Here is a 21,793-nt window from a genome sequence, read left to right on the forward strand (position 1 = left end):
CAGGAAGCGGACTTCGTGCTCGCGTCCCGCCCGCTGGAGTCAGGGCGCTGTCGGCGGCCGAGCCGTCGCGGGGCATCAGGCGCAGGGCGGCTGCAAGGCCCCGGGGAGCTCCGCGCGCCCCGCCGGACCACCCTACGAGCCGACGGCTCCCTCCGCGGCCGAGGGCGGGAGTCCACGGTACCCGCGGCGGAGGCGCCGGGCGGAGTCCGCGCCCGCAGCCCGCTCCCGGGGCCGGTCCCGGCAGCCCAGCCCGCGTCGGGGTTCCCAGGCAGGCGGGGGCGGGGCCGGCCCGGCGGGGGCGGGGCCGGCCCGGCGGGCGGGAAATAGAGGAAGTGGGCGAGCGGCGGCTGCGTACTCGGCTCGCCCCGGGACTGCCCGCCCGGCCCCGCGCCCGGCTCGCCGCCCTCGCCCCGCCGCGGGTCTCGCCTGCCGCCGCGGCTGCCGGGTGGTGAGTAGCCGTCTGCGCTGGGCCGCAGGTTCCGGAGCCCCCGCCTGCCGCGCGCGGCCTCGCCCCGCCCGGACCCTCCCCCCGACACGGTCGCGGGCCGCGGGCGCCGGGGATTGGGCGGAGGCGCGGCGCCAGGTCCCGCCCGCCCGGAGCGCCCGAGCCCCGCGGCCTCTCGCCCGCCCGCCGCCCGCCGCCCGCCGGGGCCGCCCCTCGGGTCCTCGCGGCACAGACGCCGCCGGAGGGGCTCCCCCGCGCGGGGGGCACTCGGGGTCCCCGGCAGGCAGGCTTCCCTCCCGCGTCCGCCGCGGCCGTCCCCCGGGGGCTGGAGAAGCGCGGGTCGCGGCGAGTCTTCGGACTGGCGGGGCCGTGTGGGCCGGGGGCGGGGGGCGGGGGCCTCGGGCCTCGGGCCTCGGGCCTCGGGCCGCCCCGCCTGCGGTCCGCGCACTGTCGCCGCGACTCCAGCGGCTGCCGGCCGACCTCTGACGGGAGAGAGCGGGGGAAGGGACGAGGCCGGGTCACAGCCTCACCTGGGCAGCGCCGGATCCGGAAGCTCCGCCCGACGCAGACCTTGGCCTCCGGCTCGGGGCACCCTCCCCGCTTACCCCCGCCCGGTGGGTCCAGGAGCCCGTTACACGCATGCGCTGGCCGGGGGCGAAGTCAGTGTTGAGTGACTTGGTGAGCTGACCCCACCGCTGCCCGCTGCCCGCTGCCCGCTGCCCGCGGGACCCTGGGAGAGCCCTGGAGCCCCAGCCAGCAGGTGGCCGGGCTGCGGGAGGGCGGGATGAGCCTGAGCGCAGCGGAGGCTTCTGGGATCGCACTGGTCTGGACAGGGTCGAGGGGCAGGGCGGGAGCCTGGGCCCCCACCTTTCCAGGCAGCTCCCTGATCCCACTGCCAAGCCTGCAGACCTTCGCTGTCTACAGTACCTCCCTTGGTGACGTTCCAGCCGGTCTCTCTGTGGAAGACAGCGGGGGGAGCTGCCTGCCCGGGATGCGGTTTGTCCACGTTCCATCTCCACCCATCCGAGGCGCGTGGCAGGCTGAGGAGGGGAAGGCTCTCCTGGGCGGGCCTTGCTCTGTACCATCTTGAGACCTTGAACCGGGGCCCTGAGAGTCCCCTGGGAGTCATCCGTGACTGTTCCTGGAAGATAATCTGATTTTGTAGCTAGAAGGAGAGTGGAGAGGGAGGGACTTCTGGCTTTAAAAGTTTAGGTGGGCAGAGCTCTGGTAAAGCATTGTTGGGGAGAGGACCACTGCCAGCCTCTCATCGCTGCTGTGCATGTGTGTGATCTGTCTGTCCCTCCTGCCCGGGGAAGGAGGAGGTCCCGGGGCAGGCCTTGTGCAGCACCTCAGAGGCACGGTGCAGAGGCAGCCTTCTCATGGGCCAGAGTACTGAGGTGCCCAGTGGCCGTGCTATGCTGGACACAGGGCAGTGTGGTTCCAGAGGGGAAGGGTGCTGTCTTGTGGGAGTGGAGCCTCACAATTGCCATTCATCGGGACATGGGCCTTGGTAGGTAGTGTGTGCTGCAAAGAGCTTCAGGATCATGGGGTGGGTTGCTGCTAGTTCTGTCTGAAGAGGTTAGGCTATCTTAAGTGGACTCCGAAAGATGAATAGAATCTTGCCAATTGGTTAAGATGGGAAAGTGCACACAGGACAGTGCAGGAATGCTGGGGTCAGGGGTGCCTAGATGGGAAAGAGGTATCTCTAGGTGGGAAAGGGGCACTGCATGCCCTGCTCTGAGGCCTTGCCTGGGGAAGTCCACAGCCTTAGCCAACCTGGGCAGACTCGTTGGAGGAACTGCAGGTTTCACCATTGACAACTGGGACTGGCCTGCCAGGAGCGCCGAGGCCATACAGAGGAGCAGGACATTGGATGATGGAGTCTTCCAGGGGCAGGAGTCTTGGCTTGTAGCAGGGCAATGAGTCACATCAAGGTGTTCTCTTTTTCCGTAGTGCAAGGGACCGTGTGTTCCTTAGTGGTATGCTAGCTCTGGATTCGCAGCTCCTGAGAAGACTCTAGAGTGTGGCCATTGGAAGTACTTTCTGTGGTTGTACTTCCGGTGACCATGACCATTTGTCAGTCTGGGGCTAAGGAGGGCAGGGCCAGCCTGGATGCCCCCTGAGGCCAGCAACCCACTCTACTGGGCCTCCTTGTGCGTAGGATCCGATGAGCAGCATCTTGGCTGCCACACCCGGCTGGCCACACCCTGGGCCATACATATCCTTGCCCAGAGCCACTAACTGGTCTGAAAAAGACAGCTAATTGAGAATGGTGGTAGCCTGCAGAGCTCACTGTGGGCCAGATGCCCACATAAGAACTTTATGTGCAGTAATTAGCTCATTTGGACATCACAGAAATCAGAAGCAAGGTTATCATCCCTGTTCTTCAGATGGGGAAACTGGGGTTTGGAGTGATTAAGTAACTTGCCCAGGGTCACAACTGAGGGAGTCAGACCCCCAAGTCCCAGCTCTAAGTGTTATATTGCACTAGCTGGATTTCCAGGCTACTCACTAGCCCATTTCCTGAATTCAGCCCATCTACCTCTGCACCTCGACACCCGTTAGACGTGAAGGGGTGAGGAGCAGAGAGGATGACTGTGGTCTTTCTGTGGACTCTCCTTCCCTTGTAGGCAGCTGGTGATGTGTGTGGGACTGGCTGAAGCTTCAGGGAGCAGTGCCCTGGACCCTCTGGGTGGGATTTTGGCTGGCAGGTTCCCCAGCCTCCCATCCCTGGGGCTCAATCCTTTCTGTGCCTTCCCCTCCTCTTCCCTTCCTGTCTGCAGAGGTCAAAATGGGGAAGTTTCAAATGAAAGGCAAACTCAGTCTGGATGAACCATAAAGCAATCATCGATTCTTGGTTGGCTTTGTGTCCAGGGCCCTGGAAGCCATGAACTTAGAAAATGAGGAAGTTTTTTTTTTTTTTAAGATTTATTTATTTATTTATTTATTTATTTATTTATTTATTTATTCATTCATTCATTCATTCATTCATTCATTCATTCATTCCTGAGAGACAGAGACAGAGAGAGAGAGAGGCAGAGACACAGGCAGAGGGAGAAGCAGGCTCCATTCAGGGAGCTCGACGTGGGACTCGATCCCGGGTCTCCAGGATCAAGCCCTGGGCCGAAGGCAGGTGCCGAACCGCTGAGCCACCCAGAGATCCCAGGAAGTGTTTTTTTTAAACTGCCCTCTCCTCTAGTAATCCTGTCCGGCTTGCTATTGGGTGTTGCAGGGGATGCCAGGAGGTGGGTTTTTATGACCCCCTCTGAGTTGTGGGCCAGGTTTGAAAGGGGACTGGTTGCTTTTAGGCACAACAGCTGGCTGGACCTGGACTGGCCCGTGTGGCCTGGCCGAGTCTGGCCTAGCGGAAGGGTGTGGGCTGAACAGCAGTGGGGCTGCGCCCTCTGAGGAGAGGCCTTCTGGGTCCAGGGTGTCAGGAGCACCGTGGAGATCTGGGCTTCTGCCTGGGCTGAATGGGGTCCCCAAGCCCGCCCTTAGTCAGTTCCTGCCATGCTGACTCGTGGGGCAGGTCAGCATTCCTCTGCTGACATGCTTGACAAAGCGCCTTTTGTCACAGTGAGGAGAGTGAGTGTGGTGGCCTGGGTGGAGGGCACGCCAGTCTTGAGAGCTCCAGATAGCCTAGTGGGGGGCGTCTGAGCTTTTATCTGAGGCCAGCAGTGATGTTGCTGTTTTTCTGTTCGTGGGCATCTGTGCATCTGTAGTTGGTTTAATTTGACGAACTGTCTCACTTTAATTCTCAGCCAAAGTGTGCAGTTGTGCAGATGTGAAACATCAGTGGTGAGGTGTTCCTCATGTATATGCTCACATCTAGCCATGTGTTCGGGCGGTCCGGGCCTGGGCCGTGTCCCGGGGGCTCCCGCCTGGATCTCCATGCCCTTGTGTGCACCCCCTGCCCCCCATCCCTGCCAAACCACAGCAAAGGGTAAGAATCCCACGAGGCAGGGAGTGTCCCTTTTTGCACGTAGGAGCAGTGAGATCCCATGGCAGGCTGAGCACCAGCTGTGCCCCTATATCTGTCCCCCTTCAGAGAGTCCCTCTGTGCCCTGGGAGTGCTGCTGGGCCCCAGGGACTTAGGGAGTTGGGGGCTTTTCTGGGGTCTCCATTTGTCTTTCCAGGGAGAGCCAGCTGGAGTCTAGGGGACTAGTGTTCAGTTAGGGCTTGGAGTACAGGAGCGGAGGAGGAGGTTGTCGCTGTCGCTGGGGGTGAGGTGGGGCAGGGTCCGGTGTGGGGGTGACACCAGATCCCCTCGGGTGGGAGTAAGTGCCGAATTGCTCTGCGGGCCCTGTGAGCCTCAAGCAGGCCTGAGGCCTGCATGTGGGAGGAGGCCAGCCGCCGAGCCCAGCGCCCACAGCCCCTCGGCATTAGTGTGGCTGTCCGCTGGGAGGCGCTTGCACCAGCCGGCAGCTCCTTGGAGATCGACAGGAGGAGGCCACCTTTGGGGATTCCTGAGCTTTAATTTTTTTTTTTTTAAGATTTTATTATTTATCAGAGAGAGAGAGAGCAGGAGTAGGGGGAACAGCAGAGGCAGAGGGAGGAGCAGGCTCCCACTGAGCAGGGAGCCCCACATGGGACTTGATCTCAGGACCCCCGGATCGTGACGTGAGCTAAAGGCAGCCACGTAATGGGCTGAGCCACCCGGGCGCCCATAGGTGCTAACTTCTGGTGAGGAAGGGCACTGTGTTTGGGACTGGCCTCCCACCTTCCAGGCCCAGCCACCTCTGTATGTGTGGTAGCAGGGGTTGGTGGGGAGGGGACAGAGGACCAAGGCCGGGCCCAGCAGCCCCTGGGGACCCCTAGCATCAAGGCAGGCCCTGCTATGGATGGGGAGGTAAAGGGCCCTTGACTGGAACCTCTTCAGAACTTTCCAGCAGATATTTCCTCACCCTGTCTTGGAGGGTGTGGGGTTGGCAGGCTGGCAGGCCCCTGGACTGGGCAACAGCACAGCATTGAGGGGAATGCCTCTCTAGCCCACCATGCTTCCTTTGCCCCCACCCCGAGTTCCCACCATGAGACCAGATGGCCCCCAGGCGTCCATCTGGTCTTAAAAGCTCCATTTCTCCCTGGAGTACCTCCTAGGATCCTTAGCAGTGTCCTACCTCCCAGACTCTTTCCTGGCTGCCTGGGGGGCTAAGTACAGGGCCCTTGTTGGTCACAACATCTCATTGGGATGGTGCTTATTAGTGTATAAAGTGATTGCACTGACTGCATTGACTGCATTTTCACACCCTGCACCCTTCCAAATGCAAGTTACTGCCCCTTTGCCCAGAGGAGGAAACAACCTGCTAGAACTCGGGAGGCTTGTGGCTTACCCACGGGAGCCGCTGATGTGCATACCTGTGGCCATCCTGTCCTCTTGCTCCATTCAGTTACCCCGCCAGCCAGCTCTGGCTCGGTCCCAGGGTGGCATGATCTGGGGTCTGACGGGGCCTTGGTAACAACTCTTTTCTTCTCCATGACTAAGCTCTAAGAGAAAGGCAGTTAGGGCTGTTGAGGGGAGAGGCTGTAGGACAGAGGCCAGCCTGGACATTTTGGAGCAGCCTCTGGGATGCCTATCTTGCTCCACCCATCGTGCACAGATCTTTCTGAGGCCCAGGGCCTAGGTGGGGGAGGGCAAGCAGGAGGCTCAAGGATGGAGGCCTCTGGTGTCCAGGATGGTGGGCTGTGGCAGACCTGAGTAGAACAGTGGACCTGTGTGATGGAATGGCCTAAGTTACCTGGCAGAGAGCCTCCTGCCTTTTTATAACGTCCTTCCTCAGGTTGCCTTTTGTTTTTTTAAAACCACTTTATTGAGATATTTCACATAACCTAAAGTTTACCCGTTTATTTTTTTAAATTTTTTTAAAAGATTTTATTTATTATTCATGAGAGACACAGAGAGAGGCAGATGTACTCGATCCCAGGACCACGCCCCGAGCCAAAGGCAGATGCTCAACTGCTGAGCCATCCAGGAGTCCCAAATTCACCACTTTATTTATTATTTTTTAAAGGTTTTATTTATTCATGAGAGACAGAGACACAGGTAGAGGGAGAAGCAGGCTCCCTGCGGGGAGCCTGATGTGGGACTCAGTATCAGGACCCAGGATCACACCCCGAACCAAAGGCAGATGCTCAACCACTGAGCCACCCAGGCGTCCCATATTTCTACTTTTTAAAAAAATAATTCTGGGTGATGCTGCTATGAACATTCACGATACAAGTTCTTCTGTGGGCATATGTTTTCATTTCTCTTAGATATGTGCCTAGGAGCAGAATTGCTAGGTCATTTGGTAACCGTGTGGAATTGTTTGAGGAACTGCCAAACTTTCCCAGAGAAGCTGCATCATTTTACATTCCCACCAGTGATGTGTGAGGGGTCCAGTGTCTCCACATCCTTGCTAATGCTTGCTATTATCCATCTTTTTTAGTCTAGCCATCCCTGTGGCTTTATTGTGGTTTTGATTAGTATTTTTGTAATGGCTAATAATGTTGAGCGTTTTTTCATGTGCTTATTGGCCATTTGTGTGTCTTCTCTGGATCCCATTCAAATCTTTTGCCCAATTTTTTTTTTTTAATTTTTTTTTTTAATTTATTTATGATAGTCACAGAGAGAGAGAGAGAGAGAGGCAGAGACACAGGCAGAGGGAGAAGCAGGCTCCATGCACCGGGAGCCCTGACGTGGGATTCGATCCCGGGTCTCCAGGATTGCGCCCTGGGCCAAAGGCAGGCGCCAAACCACTGCGCCACCCAGGGATCCCTTTTGCCCAATTTTTAATTGGGTTTTTTTTTTTTCTTTCTTTCTTTCTTTTTTTTTTTTTTTTTTAAGATTTTACTTATTTGAAAGAGAGAACGGGGTGGGTATGCCTGGGTGGCTCAGTTGGTTAAGTATTTGCCTTTGGCTCAAGTCATGATCCTGGGGTGCTGGGATTGAGCCCCGTGTCAGGTTCCCTGTTCAGTAGGGAGACTGCTTTTCTCCCTCTGCCCCACCCCCGCCCCCGCTCATGCATGCAGTCTTTCTCTCGCTTTCTTTCTATCTCAAATAAATAAATAATCTTTAAAAAAAGAGAGAGCACACATGAGTTGGAGGAGGGGAGCAGAGGGAGAAGGAGAAGCAGACTAATCCAAGTGCTGGCATTGTCCAGAAAAATTTAACAAGTTTATTTATAATTGCTATAAAGTTGAACTGCTGAGATGTGTTCACTGAAACATTTTGACTTGCATTAATTCTTTGTGTCCCAAATTTAAAAATTCATATACAAATGAAAACGGAAAAACTGCCAGTACCCTATTGTTCCACTTGCAGTCATAAACTTAGGTACCTATTGACCGCAGGAAAAGAGAATTTTTTTTTTTAATAATGAAATGTTTCCCATCATAGTGGATGGTTACAGACATTCTCCACATATGTGGCGAGCTAGCTGCATGTCTTCTGCCAAATTGTGACACATTTAGCATGGATAGCACACAGGTTGGCATCTTCGAAGAGGCCCACCAGGTAGCCCTCGGCTGCTTCCTGCAGAGAACCAGTAGCTGCACTCTGGAAGCGCAGATGTTTTGAAGTCCTGAATAATTTCTCACACCAGATGCTGGAAAGGAGGTTTATGGGTCAGAAGTTCAGGGGACTTCTGATAACATCTGACCTCTCGGGGTGCCACGGTACCAGGCCTTAACAGGAGGCTTCTTCACCCCTCTAGTCGAGGGTGTACTCTTGTGAGCAGCTTTTGTAGCCAGCTGCTCCCTGGTGCTCTCCTACCGGTGGGTTTGCGGGCAGTCTGCTCTGTAAGAGAGGCCTGCTCACCTACCCCTGCCTTTTCCTTCAGCTGGAGTTCTGGGAGCTAGAGGCGGTGCTGGTGTTGACGAGCATCTGTGGTGCAGCAGGGAACGAACACCTCCTTTTTTTCTTTTTTTTACGATTTTATTTTTATTTAATTTTTAAGATTATTTATTTATTTATTATTTTTTTAAAAATTTTTTTATTTTATTTTTTATTTATTTATGATAGGCACACAGTGAGAGAGAGAGAGGCAGAGACACAGGCAGAGGGAGAAGCAGGCTCCATGCACCGGGAGCCCGACGTGGGATTCGATCCCGGGTCTCCAGGATCGCGCCCTGGGTCAAAGGCAGGCACTAAACCGCTGCGCCACCCAGGGATCCCCGATTTTATTTATTTATTCATGAGAGACACACACACACACAGAGAGAGAGGCAGGGACACAGGCAGAGGGAGAAGCAGGTTCCATGCAGGGCGCCTGACGTGGGATTCGATCCCGGGTCTCCAGTATCAGGCCCTGGGCTGAAGGTGGCACTAAGCCACTGAGCCACCCAGGCTGCACCGATTTTATTTTTAAGTAGTCTCTATACCTAACATGGGGCTTGAATTTTTATAGCACTGAGATCAAGAGTTGCATGCTCTACCAACTGAGCCAGCCAGGTGCCCTGAGAGTTAATTTTCAAGAAGTCCAGTTTATTTGATTTTTTTTCTTGTATCACTTTTTTTTGGCGTCATTTCTAAGAAATTGCCTCACCCAAATCATGAAGTTTTATTCCTGTGTTCTAAGAATTTTATAGTTTTAGTTCTTGCATTAATTCTATGATCTGTTTTGAGTTAATTTTTGTATATGACATGAGGTAGGGGCTTGTGGATATCCCAGCCGGCCTGAACCATTTGTTGAAAAGACAAGTTTTTACCTTCCCGCTTTGTCAAGGAGCTGTCAACCATAAACATTAGCCTGTATTTATGGACTGTCATTATTCTATTGATCTTATATTTCCATATGAATCATGGGAACCATCTGTAACTTTTTGCAAAGAAAGCCAGCTGGGAGTTGGAGAGGAATTGCGTTCAGTCTGTAGGTCAGTTTTGGGGAGTATCACCATCTTAACCATAATTCTCCCAGTTTGTAAGCATCACGTGGCTTCTCATTTATTTTTTTTTTTAAGATTTTATTTATTTATTCATTAGAGACAGAGAGAGGCAGAGACACAAGCAGGCTCCTCACAGGGAGCCCAATGTAGGATTCCGGGATCATGCCCTGAGCCAAGGGCAGACGCTCAACCAACCTCCTGAGCCACCCAGGCGTCCCATGGCTTCTCATTTAGTTAGATATTTACTTTCAACAGTATTTCTAGCTTTCAGTGTACAAATTTTTTTTTTCAGTGTACAAATCTTATGCTACTTTTGTTACCTGTATTCCTAAGTGCTCTCTTTTTCTTGATGCTGTTATAAAGGTGATTATTTTAATTTCGTTTTTGGGTTGTTTATTGCTAGTGTAGAGAAGTACAAATAGATCTTACAATACTTATGTCCTGCAACCTTGCTGAATTCACTTGCTAGTTCCAGTAGTTTTTTTATTGGATTCCTTGGGCTTTTCTATATGTGAGATCATGTCAACTCAGTATGTTTTCAAGCTTCTCAGTTGATTCCAGTGTGGCCAGGGTTGAAGAGCCATGGGTTAGATCAGTGGTTCCCATGCCTTTGATAGGGAAGGGGGAGGGAACAGAGTCAGAGCACTTGAATTTCTAAGGACTTTTCCTCTGTGTTGTGGAGAAGAAGCTTAAGTAACCTACAACCTGGGATAATATTAAATTGAGTTAATGGGTAATCGTTATTTACCTAGATAATTTTAAAATAAGGCAGAATCTTGAAACATTGATTATTGGGTATAATCTTAAGGTTTTTTTTTTTTTTTTTTTTGAATGCTTTATCTTTGGCTAGTAATGGATGTGAGGAAGTATAAAAGGTGTGTGTGTGAGCAGGGTGGCAAGAGAAGTGGTGTTACGCTGGGTTCAGGAGCTGCACAAGTCTGCTAAAGCGCTCATGTGTGACAGACAGCTCTCAACTGCTAGTTCTCTGGGGAGCACAAGTCAATTACTTTGGTTAAAAGTGATACTTAATATGGATGCCAGAGAAAAACTTTGTGTATATGCTTTTCTTTTTCAAGCAAAAGTGTTATTTTTTTTCCCTCAAAATAGTATTTCTGAAACTTCTTGGTCTCTGGACTCTTTTACACAAAAAAATTATTAAGGACCCCCAAAAGTTTTTGATTAAGTGAGTTTTATCTATTATATTTTCTGTGTTTGAAATAAAAACTGAGAAACCTATTTATTTATTTCTAAAGATTTTATTTGAGAGAGAGAGAGAGAGAAAGAGAGCCTGGGCAGGGGGCAGAGGGAGAGGGAGAGGGAGACGCAGACTCCCTGTGAGCAGGGAGCCTGATGCGAGGCTGTCCCCAGGACCCTGGGGTCATGACCTGAGCCGAAGGCAGATGCTCAACCAGCTGAGCCACCCAGGCACCCCAGAACTGAAAACTTTTAAAGTATTTGTTGATTCATTTGAAAAGGTCAATGCTCATTGCTTGTTAACATGAATTTTTATAAATACTATATTTTATAAAAACACCACTTTTTGTGACAACAGCACTGTTTCATGTTTCTGCAAATCTGTTAAATGACTGAGTCTGAAAAGAAACTATGATATATGTCATAGCTTTGGCAAAGTTTGCTTATTTTGATGGTCTTGCTTTCTTGGTTTACTCACTGATGCCTTTCTGTCAAAATGAAACATTATTCTTTACTTTCGGTGTAATTCAACTGGATGGCAGAGATTCTGTAAAACAATAATTTTTGATACTTTATTAAATTATTGCTTAAAGGGAGAAAAAACCCACAAAGAACAAAGGCTCATCATTTATGAAAGAACTAAGGTTTTGTTAGTTTTATTAATAGAGAGCCAGCTCTGTTTCTCAGGTGCCCCATGATCCTATCTTAAATGCCCGGGGGCCTCTGAAAACACTTTTGATGTTGCCTTCCAAAAGTTGGACCCTAAATACAGAGATTTTTTTCAGAATATCTGTTACGCCTAAAACAGCCATTGAAATTTCTCAGAGTGCCCCTGGAAAATCACAAAGGTCATTCACCTTATAAAAAGAGAAATGCTATAAAATTAATTAGATTTGTTTAAAGTGCCACTCTTGTGAGGACTGCGTGAAAAGAATAGCTGTCAGATCAGAAGAGGTGCTCACTTGGGCTTTCCTTGGTTACGTTTGTGCAGATAAAATGTTAATGAATGAAAATATATTTCATAAAATGTTTGCTTTCTGGGAATGCCTTTCTGTCCATAATGTTTTTATTCTTAGGGGAAAGTGCTGAAATCTGTTATGAAATAGTTACATATTATACCCCAAAACAGAATTTGTCCTCCATTCTTTTTTTTTTTTTTTAAGATTTTATTTATTTATTGCATGAGGGACACACAGAGAGAGAGAGAGAGAGAGAGGCAGGGACACAGGCAGAGGGAGAAGCAGGTTCCATACAGGGAACCTGATGTGGGACTCGATCCCAGGACTCTAGGATCACGCCCCAGGCCGAAGGCAGGCGCTAAACCGCTGAGCCACCCAGGGATCCCCTCTCCTCCATTCTTATATTATCAGTTGGAGAAATTCATTAATCACAACCAGTAAGTGTCTGCCACCTGTAGATGATTTGTGGGGGGGGGGGGGGGGGGCGGAGGTTGTGTATATGTCTGTTGTGTATGTGTGTGTATCTCCAACAAAGGACAGAATCAGAGCCTTGTGAAAAAGGATGACGCCAGGTACCTTAAACTAGCAATACGTTAACACAGGTTTTTTTTTATTTTTTTAAGATCTTTATTTATTTATTTATTTTTTTAATTTTTTTTTTATTTATTTATGATAGTCACACAGAGAGAGAGAGAGAGGGGCAGAGACACAGGCAGAGGGAGAAGCAGGCTCCATGCACTGGAAGCCCGACGTGGGATTCGATCCCGGGTCTCCAGGATCGCGCCCCGGGCCAAAGGCAGGCGCTAAACCGCTGCACCACCCAGGGATCCCAACACACAGGCTTTTGAGCTAATGTGGCTTCAACAACTTTCCTACTACACCAGTGGGCGGAGTCAGGATTTTCAGGACATTTCTTCCTCTAGGTGAACTGCTGGCCTCAACCACTGCAGAACAGGGTGTCTGTCGGATTATGACACACCAGTGCGGGGAAACTGTGCTGTGGTGACTTGCTAGGAATATTGTGAATGTTTTCATAACCATTTTTTTTCTTTTTGAAGATTTTTTTTTCTAAGATTTTATTTATTTATTCATGATAGTCACACAGAGAGGGACAGAGAGGCAGAGACACAGGCAGAGGGAGAAGCAGGCTCCATGCAGGGAGCCCAACGTGGGATTCGATCCCGGGTCTCCAGGATCACGCCCCGGGCCAAAGGCAGGCGCCAAACCGCTGTGCCACCCAGGGATCCTTAAAGATTTTCTTTATTTGAGAGAGAGAGAGAGAGAGAGAGAGAGAGAGAGAGCACCAGCGCGTGAGCAGGGGGAGGGGCAGAGGGAGAAGAAAGCCCCTCCTGTGAGCAAGAAGCCCAACAAGGGGCCCCATCCCAGGACCCGGGACCATGACCCAAGCCGAAGGCAGTCGCTTACCAACTGAACCACCCAGGCAGGCGCCTCTCATTTCCATTTTCTAGGTACAGGCAGAAGGTCTCCTTCTTAAACTGTCTATAGTCTGTAACAGTTTAGTAGATTCTGCTTTGGGAAACTGAAATGAAAAATTTTATTTTATTTATTTATTTATTTATTTTTAAGATTTTATTTATTTATTCATGAGAGACATAGAGAGAGAGGTAGAGACACAGGCAGAGGGAGAAGCAGGCTCCATGCAGGGAACCCGATATGGGACTCGATCCTAGGACCCCAGGATCACGCCCTGGCCCAAAGGCAGGCGCTAAACCACTGAGCCACCCAGGGATCCCAAATTTTATTTTTATTTTTATTTTTTTTAAGATTTTTAAAATTTATTTACTCATGAGGGACAGAGAGAGAGAGAGAGAGACACACACACACACAGGCAGAGGGAGAAGCAGGCTCCACGCAGGGAGCCCGACATGGGACCCGATCCCGGGTCTCTGGGATCATGCCCTGGGCTGAAGGCGCCACTAAACTGCTGAGCCACCAGGGCTGCCCCTGAAATGAAAAATTTTAAAATGATACCTAGTTCTCTGCTGCCCTCCTGCTCCACCTCCCCCACCTGCCCCTACACCCTACCCTGGAATTCCTGTGAAGTCTCCCAAAATTGTGTGCTGCTATTCACATAGGTTCACTAAGAAGAATCTGTTCATTTATTTTATTTTTTTTTAAGATTTCATTTATTCATTTGACAGAGACCGAGCACACAAGTAGGGGGAGGGGCAGAGGGAGAGGGAGAAGCACACTCCCCACTGAGCAGGGAGCCTGATGTGAGACTCGATCCCAGGACCCTGGGATCACAACCTGAGCCGAAGGCAGACGCTCAACCACTGAGCCACTCAGGCACCCCAGAATCTGTCCGTTTAAAAAAATCTGTGGCAGGGTTCCTGGCGGGCTCAATCAGTACGGCATGCGACTCTTGGTCTCAGGGTTGTGAGTTCGAGCCCCACACTCGAACTCACACTCTACACCCAGGTGTAGAGATGACTTAAAAGTAAAATCTTTAGAAAAATTATAGTAAAACAGATACAATATAAAATTGATCATTTGAACCATTTTAAGTGTACAGTTCAGTGGCATTAATAAGAACTAATAATTCTCTAAAACAGGAATAATTCCTCATCTAAGTGGAACTGTGCAGTGTAGTGTACAACCATCACCGGCACCCATGTCCAGAATTTTTTCATCTTTCCAGCTGAAATTCCGTACCCCTTGAACAGTGGCTCCCCATTTCCTCCCCCCGCCCCCCAGCCCTTGGCAACCACCAATCTACTTTCTGTCTGAGAAGCTGACTACTCTAGGCACCATATATACGTGAAATTATATAACATCTCCCCGTTTGTAGCTGGCTTATTTTGCTTATTTCACGTAATGTCCTCAAGGTTCATACATGTTGTATCATGTGTCAGAATATTCTTTCCTTTGGAAAAAAAAAAAAGAATCTTCTTTCTTTTTGAAGCTGAATACTGTACCATCATATGGATAAAACCATGCTTTGTTTATCCATCCACCCATCTATGGACACTTGCTTAGCTTTTGTGAATCCTGCTGCTGTTCGTATCGGTGTACATATATCTGTTTGAATCCCTGCTTTCACTTCTTTTGTGTATATGCCCAGAAGCAGAGTAATACAGTATTGTATGAATTAAATCATATGGTAATTTTGTGTATGATTTGTTGAGAAACTGTTACCAAACTCAGGCTTGTCTGAGTTTGTGCACCTGATACACAGTAATCCAGTGTCTGAGGTTTGGAAGCAAAGGAAGGGCAATTATTATTATCAGAAGGGCACTCCAGAAAATCAGGGGATCATTCCCAAGGCTGCGTGGCACTATTGAGCCTAGGGATAGCATATATATTTGAGTGGAGGTTAAGGGGTTTCTTGAAACCTTAAGGGCATGGGTCTCAAAACAATCTGGAGGTAAGCAATATTCTGAACAGTGAGGCGCTATTTGGGACCTGGTACATCAAGACAGAGGTTATCATCTGGTCCCCATTAGGTTTCTACAATCCATGAGTAAACAGGGTGTAGGGATAAAAAGGTAAAGTTAATAACTGATGATGCATGAAACATAACTAGGGAACATAACAAAGTGGAGGTGAGTTAATAAAGCAATTAATACAACTATAGTTCTGCTTATGCTTTCAAAACAGGTCCAGGAACCAAGCGTTTGGCCTCAAAACTGCCATACTGTACTTTTTTTAAAACCAGGATATAATTGGACAAACTGATAAGCTTAACCAGGGCCTTACTTGGAATGTCATATTTCTGCATGATGCTCATGGAATCCGCTATGACAAACCACTTTTCACTCTATGGAGCCAGTGCCTTCAAAGCCCTTCCAGGAACCCTGCCTGGCCCCTGGCTTCTAGGGCCCTAGCTTACAGGGTGTTAGGAAGGTCACTTCCTGGCAGGCCAGGGAATTTAAGATACTTGGTGGGCCTGAATAAGAGAGGCAAGAGACTGAGTCTACACATGGACATAGCCAGACCGTATGTAATAGAACCCACCACCTGCAGCAGCCTGCCCAGGAAACTAACCCCTCCTTACGTGGTAGCTAGTTCAGGAAGGCAGCCTGCTAGAAATCACACGTCTGTCTCTGGTGACAATCCAGAAAGCTAAAAATAACTTCTCTAACAATTGGCCCCTAATGGCCCTCATTAATAACTGGTTTCCTACTGTTTGTCCTTGCTTCCAACTTAGGACCATCCAGAAAAGGCCAAATATGCACCCCTAACCAATCACTTTAGGGCACTTTAGGGCACACCTGAAGCCCCCTCCTTTTCTTCCCTGTAAGTCTTTGCATTCCTCTGCCTGCCTTTGAGAGTCTGCCAAATGCAAGTGACTGGATAAACAAACAGCCTTTGTTCCCAGTCGGTTGGGCTTCCTTTCTTTCCATAGGGGAATTCAGTCACATTGAAAGGAACTGCCTGTGAAACCTGCTGCAGTTGCTGAGGCTTGGTTTCCTGCCCTCAGGATCACAAATCAGGTGTTTAAAAGTCCCACCTGAGGGCATCCCCAGTGGCCCAGCGGTTTAGCGCCTTCAGCCCAGAGTGTGATCCTGGGGGCCGGGATTGAGTCCCGAGTCGGGCTCCCTGCATGGAGCCTGCTTCTCCCTCTGCCCGTGTCGCTGCCTCTCTCTCTCTCTCTCTCTGTGTCTCTCATGAATAAATAAAATCTTAAAAAAAAAAAAAGTCCCTCCCGAGATTACTCACAAAAGTCTCGGTTAAAAGTTGATTTTGTGGCCTTAGCAATTCAATATTTTGTGCTTTATATTTGTGTAAAAGAAACTTATGGAGGTTTAACTGGTCAGTGAACACTCTTGCTTCACTGATGTAAATTAAATTATCAGGCATGCGGAATGAGACCAGCCCTTACTTATGTCAAAAAACAATCTTTGAGATTATTATTATAGGCAGGAGGACTGTCAGGAAAAATCGTGACTTTGAAATGGGAAATAAAACCAACCTGAAGGTCTGACTAGTGCCCCCTTTTAGGTTTTCTTTGTTTTCTATTGTCTTTGAGTTATCGTATGTCTTTGTAAGTTGCAGAAAACTGATATAATGCAAATGGTTGTTCATAGAAATGCAAATGAACTGTCTAGTGGAATACCTTGTGATATTTAGTTTTGGGTCCATTTGTAAATTAATTTCAGCTTTCCCACTGCCTGTGGCTGGATCGTTGATTCCTTTGAGTGGTTTTAACATTTTACTGTTTCCTCCATTAAATGAGTTAAATAAACTTTCTTTTTTATTTTAAAGATTTTATTTATTTATTCATAGAGACAGAGAGAGAAGCAGAGACACAGGCAGAGGGAGAGGCAGGCTCCACGCAGAGAGCCTGACGTAGGACTCCATCCAGGGTCTCCTGGATCACGCCCTGGGCTGCAGGCGGCGCTAAACCGCTGCGCCACTGGGGCTGCCCAAATAAACTCTTTAATATGTGTTCGTTTAAGAAGGAAAAGAATAAGGAAATCAGCCTTCTTCAAACTCAGCATTTTTCTGAGGAGGACACCAAGGCCCAGAAAAGTGAACTCCCTTCCCTGCCCCTATCTTTTTCAGATAGCACTTTCTCTTCTGAATCCCCAGTCTGGGTCAGAAAAAAAACTATGTCTATTTTCGTAGATATACAGCTGACCTTTGAACAACATGGGTTTGAACTGTGCTGGTCCACTTATTTTTTTTTTTTTTTTAAGAATTTTTTAAATTTTTTTTTAATTTTTAAAAATTTTTTTATTTATTTATGATAGTCACAGAGAGAGAGAGAGGCAGAGACACAGGCAGAGGGAGAAGCAGGCTCCATGCACTGGGAGCCCGACGTGGGACTCGATCCCAGGTTTCCGGGATTGCGCCCTGGGCCAAAGGCAGGCGCCAAACCGCTGCGCCACCCAGGGATCCCTGCTGGTCCACTTAGATGTGGATTTTTTCCATACATAAACTTAGGCATTGATGAATACAGTGCAGTACTGTAAGCGTATCTTCCTGATTATTTTTTTAAGATTTTATTTATTTATTTATTCATGAGAGACACACAGAGAGAGAGAGAGAGAGAGGTAGAGGGAGAAGCAGGCTCCATGCAGGGAGCACAACGTGGGACTCGATCCCGGGTCTCCAGGATCAGGCCCTGGGCTGAAGGCAGCGCTAAACCACTGAGCCACCCGAGCTGCCCCCTGATTTTTTTTTTTTTTTTTTAGGATTTTATTTATTTATTTGACAGAGCATGATCAGGGGGAGCTGGAAAGGGAGAAGCAGGCTCTCCACTGAGCAGGGAGCCTGATTTGGGGCTCCATCCCAGGACCCTGGGATCATGACCTGAACTGAAGGCAGACACTTAACAGACTTGAGCCACCCAGGTGCCCTCCTGATGATTTTCTTGATGACATTTCCTTTTTTCTAGCTTACTTTAATTAAAAAATTTTTAAATTTATTTTATTATTTTTTTAAAGATTTTATTTATTGATTGATGAGAGACACACAGAGAGAGGCAGAGGCAGAGATATAGGCAGAGGGAGAAGCAGACGCCCTGCAAGGAGCCCGACGTGGAACTTGATCCCAGGACCCCAGGATCACAACCTGAGCCAAAGGCAGACTCTCAACAACTGAGCCACCCAGATGGCCCAATTTTTAAATTTTTTTAAAAGTTAGATTTAAGGCAGCCCCGTGGCGCGGCAGTTTAGTGCTGCCTACAGCCCGTTGTGTGATCTTGGAGACCCGGGATCGAGTCCTGCATCGGGCTCCCTGCATGGAGCCTGCTTCTCCCTCTGCCTGTGTCTCTGCCTCTCTCTCTCTGTGTCTCTCATGGGTAAATAAATAAAATCTTAAAAAAAAAATAATTTTTTTTAAAAGTTATATTTAAAAAAAAATTTTTTTTATTGGAGTTCGATTTGCCAACACATATAGTATAACACCCAGTGCTCATCCCATCAAGTGCCCCTCTCGGTGCCTGTCACCCAAGTCACCCCATCTCCCCTTCCATCTCCCCTTCCACTACCCCTTGTTCGTTTCCCAGAGTTAGGAGTCTCTCATGTTCTGTCACCCTCTGATATTTCCCACTCAGTTCTCCTCCTCTCCCCTATAATCTCTTTCAGTATTTTTAATATTCCCTGAATGAATGAGACCATATAATGTTTGTCCTCCGATTTACTTACTTCACTCAGCATAATACTCTCCAGTTCCATCCACGTCGAAGCAAATGGTGGGTATTCAGCCTTTCTGATGGCTGAGTAATATCCCATTGTATATGTAGACCACATCTTTATCCATTCATCTGTCAATGTAAAGGTTAGATTTATTCATTTTAGAGAGAGTGACAATGGGGTAAGAAACAGAGGGAGAGGAGAGAGAGAATCCCAAGCAGGATCCACACTCAGTACGGAACCCGATGTGGGGCTAGATCTCACAACCCTGAGATCATGACCTGAGCTGAAATCAAGAGTTGGACACTTAACCGACTGAGCCACTCAGGTGCCCCTGTAGCTTACTTTTTTATAGGAATACAATATATCATACATATAATAGGCAAAGTATGTGTTAATCAACTGTTTATGTTACCAGTAAGGCTTCTGGGGGATCCCTGGGTGGCACAGCGGTTTGGCGCCTGCCTTTGGCCCAGGGCGCGATCCTGGAGACCCGAGATCAAATCCCACATCGGGCATCCCGGTGCATGGAGCCTGCTTATCCCTCTGCCTATGTCTCTGCCTGTCTCTCTCTCTCTCTCTATCATAAATAAATGAAAATTGAAAAAAAAATAAGTTTAAAAAAAAAAAAAGGCTTCTGGTCAGCATAAGGCTATTAGTAGTTCAGTTTTGGGGGACTTAAAAGTTATATGTGGATTTTTGACTGCATAGGCATCAGTACCCCTAATCCCCACGGTGTTCAAGGGACAACTGTATATAGAAGACCTAGTTCTATCTATAAAAATGGATATAAATATATCTTATATATTTAGCTATAAAAAGATACAGTTATAAAATATAAATAGATTTAGATATAGTGAAAATAAAGGAAAACCTCACTCATGTAGAGTCAGGAGGCCAGCAGGGGGCACTCCAGGTGCAACCCTAGTAGGAGGAGAGGTATATGAAGGTCCATGCTTACTGTCCTGCCCCAGCAGGAGGACGGATGAGAGGACAAGTGAGCCCAGCCAGTGAGAGGCTGTCATAACTTAGAGAAGCCCCCAGTTTACTACAGTGGATTTTTTGTTTATAATGGCCCTTTCCCCTCCAAGCGTTCTTCTTGCAGAGGGCTTGTCTATGGTTTGCCTTAGCGGTTTAATTTTTTTAAGGTGAACATCTCATATGCACAGTTGACCTTAGAACAACATGGGGGTAGAGGTGCCAGCTCCCGCACTTCCAGCACTCCCCCATCAGAAACCTACATATAACTTTTGACTCCCCAGAAACTTAGCTGCTAATAGCCTACCATTGACTGGAAGCCTTCCTGATAACACAGTCAGTTAGCTTGGGCATCTCTGCAGCTGTTGAGGTGTTCCCTGCTCTCATTGGGCAGCCTCAGGCCTTAGCCTCAATTCTGAAATTTGAGGCGAAGTGCTGTCTTTACAGGGATGTCATGAAGAACAGAGAGAAGGCTGCAAGCAGAGGTGACCCTGGCACTGTGGCTGGTGTATTTGGATGTTGTTGGTACATGGTAGTTGCTGGCGTCCTGTGAGGAGTAATGATATTTGCCTTCCCTGCACCTTAGAGGCCTAGACTGATCAGGGTTGGGGAGAGAGGGTCTCCTAGGAATCAGCTGTGCAGAATGTCAAGTCCCAGGTTGCACCCATCACAGACACCTGAGACACCTGTCTCAGGGCTAGTGAAACCCTGGCTGTGAACATGCTAGGTAGCTGGAAAGCCTTGTCCAGAGGGAAGGCAGTGGCTTACGGCTTCCCCTTCTCATCTACCTAGCCATTTTCCCACTGGATCTTAGAAGTGAGAGGACATCAGTTCTTGGCTGCTTTGAGTTTTCCTTCTTACTGGCAACTCTGGTTAGGAATTGGGGTTCAGGGATGGAGCCATTGTTGACACAGAGCCTTTGAGGTTTTCAGTGGCTCTTCACTCCTGTATGCCGACAGCTGACCGGTGACTTACTGACTTTCTTCTTAAGTAACAAAGCAATGAAGCCAGAGGTAAACCAGATGCAGGCAGATACTCTGCCCTGGAGGTTTTTGCATCCCCTGAGGCCCTGCTCAGACGAGTGTGGGACTGCAGCCCCCTTTCCTAAAGACCTCCATTGGGCCACACTTCCCCAGGGTACTGTGGTAGTGACCCCAAGGACTGTGTGACCTGGGCACAGCCCAGCTAAGCCACAGTCAACTGTTGGCTCTGATCACCATGAGGCCTGTGCACACGCTGAATTTTTACATCTATTATCTCTGATTCTGGACTTAGTAGGAAAAACACCACACCGTGGTATTCATTGTAGTCCTGTTTGTTTATTTATTTATTTATTTATTTATTTATTTATTTATTTATTTATTATTTTTCATGTGACCCTGTAGTCCTGTTTTTAATGGTGAAAAAATTGAAACTGTCAGTGTCAAGTAATAGGGCTTTAATTGTATTTTGGTGTATATGTACGGGAGAACAGGGTTTTCAGTCTCAACACTGTTGACACATTGGGCTAGATAATTCTCTGTTCTGGGGCCTGCCCTGTTGCTCTGTAGGATGTTGAGCAGCAATCCCATTGGATGCCAGGAGCACACACTCCCGAGATAAACCAAAAATGCCTCCAGACATTGCACATGTTCCTTGGGGAGTGAAGTCATCCCTGGATGAGGACAAACCACTGCAAAACAAAACATTTTTTGAAAAATACCTATTGAAGCAGAAATGTGATCACAGTTTGAAAGTAGAAGACAGAGTCTACCTGAAGATGTAGGTGTATGCATTGTTAACCTTAAAATAAAACTGCCAGTTATTTTTACCAGCAAAAAATAGGTCTATTCAGCAATAGCAAAAAATTGCAATTTGGGACAAGCTAGCCAAGCCAAAGCCATAGACAAGTCCCTAGAACAAAAGAGAGGAACACTCTTACGGAGGAAAGGGAGAAGTTGGGAGGGCTGTTATAAACAAAATTTCATTGGATTAAACTGGGAATTTGAAGGATAGTGGCTTTTCATTGGCTGAGCTGTGACCGGCTCTCACTGGCTGGTGGGTACGGGGAAGCCAGCCTGCCTTCTTCCCTGGGAGGTAGTCAGGGGTGTGTGGCAGCAAAGTGGGTCTGCCCTTTGCAGCTGACAGGTGGCAGGGTGTGGGTGCTGGCCCCCTGCTGGCCTCCTAACTCCCATTCTAACCAAGGTTTCCTTTTATTAATGTTCCCATTTTCCCCTTTTGATCAAGATCTCTTTTTGAAAGCATTGCTGATC

The 21,793-nt window shown here is 48.6% G+C and overlaps 1 protein-coding gene across 4 annotated transcripts in view; it reads left to right on the top strand.

The window, feature by feature from the left end:
- The first annotated feature begins 341 nt into the window (after nucleotides 1-341).
- Nucleotides 342-21,793, top strand: part of BID (BH3 interacting domain death agonist) — a 39,843-nt gene continuing 18,391 nt past the window's right edge. Inside the window, exon 1 of one of the 4 annotated variants that reach the window (XM_038576251.1) lies at nucleotides 342-448. Coding sequence is in view for 1 of the 4 variants with exons in the window: in XM_038576245.1 (XP_038432173.1) it covers nucleotides 1,437-1,441 (5 nt within the window). In the remaining 3 variants the exon portion in view is untranslated. Of the gene's footprint in view, nucleotides 449-923; nucleotides 1,206-1,300; nucleotides 1,442-21,793 lie in introns of those variants that run through there. The other 3 variants (XM_038576250.1, XM_038576248.1, XM_038576245.1) reach the window with 3 other exon arrangements.

The sequence above is a fragment of the Canis lupus genome, chromosome 27, assembly GCF_011100685.1.
Source record: "Canis lupus familiaris isolate Mischka breed German Shepherd chromosome 27, alternate assembly UU_Cfam_GSD_1.0, whole genome shotgun sequence".
NCBI classification, from domain to species: domain Eukaryota; kingdom Metazoa; phylum Chordata; class Mammalia; order Carnivora; family Canidae; genus Canis; species Canis lupus.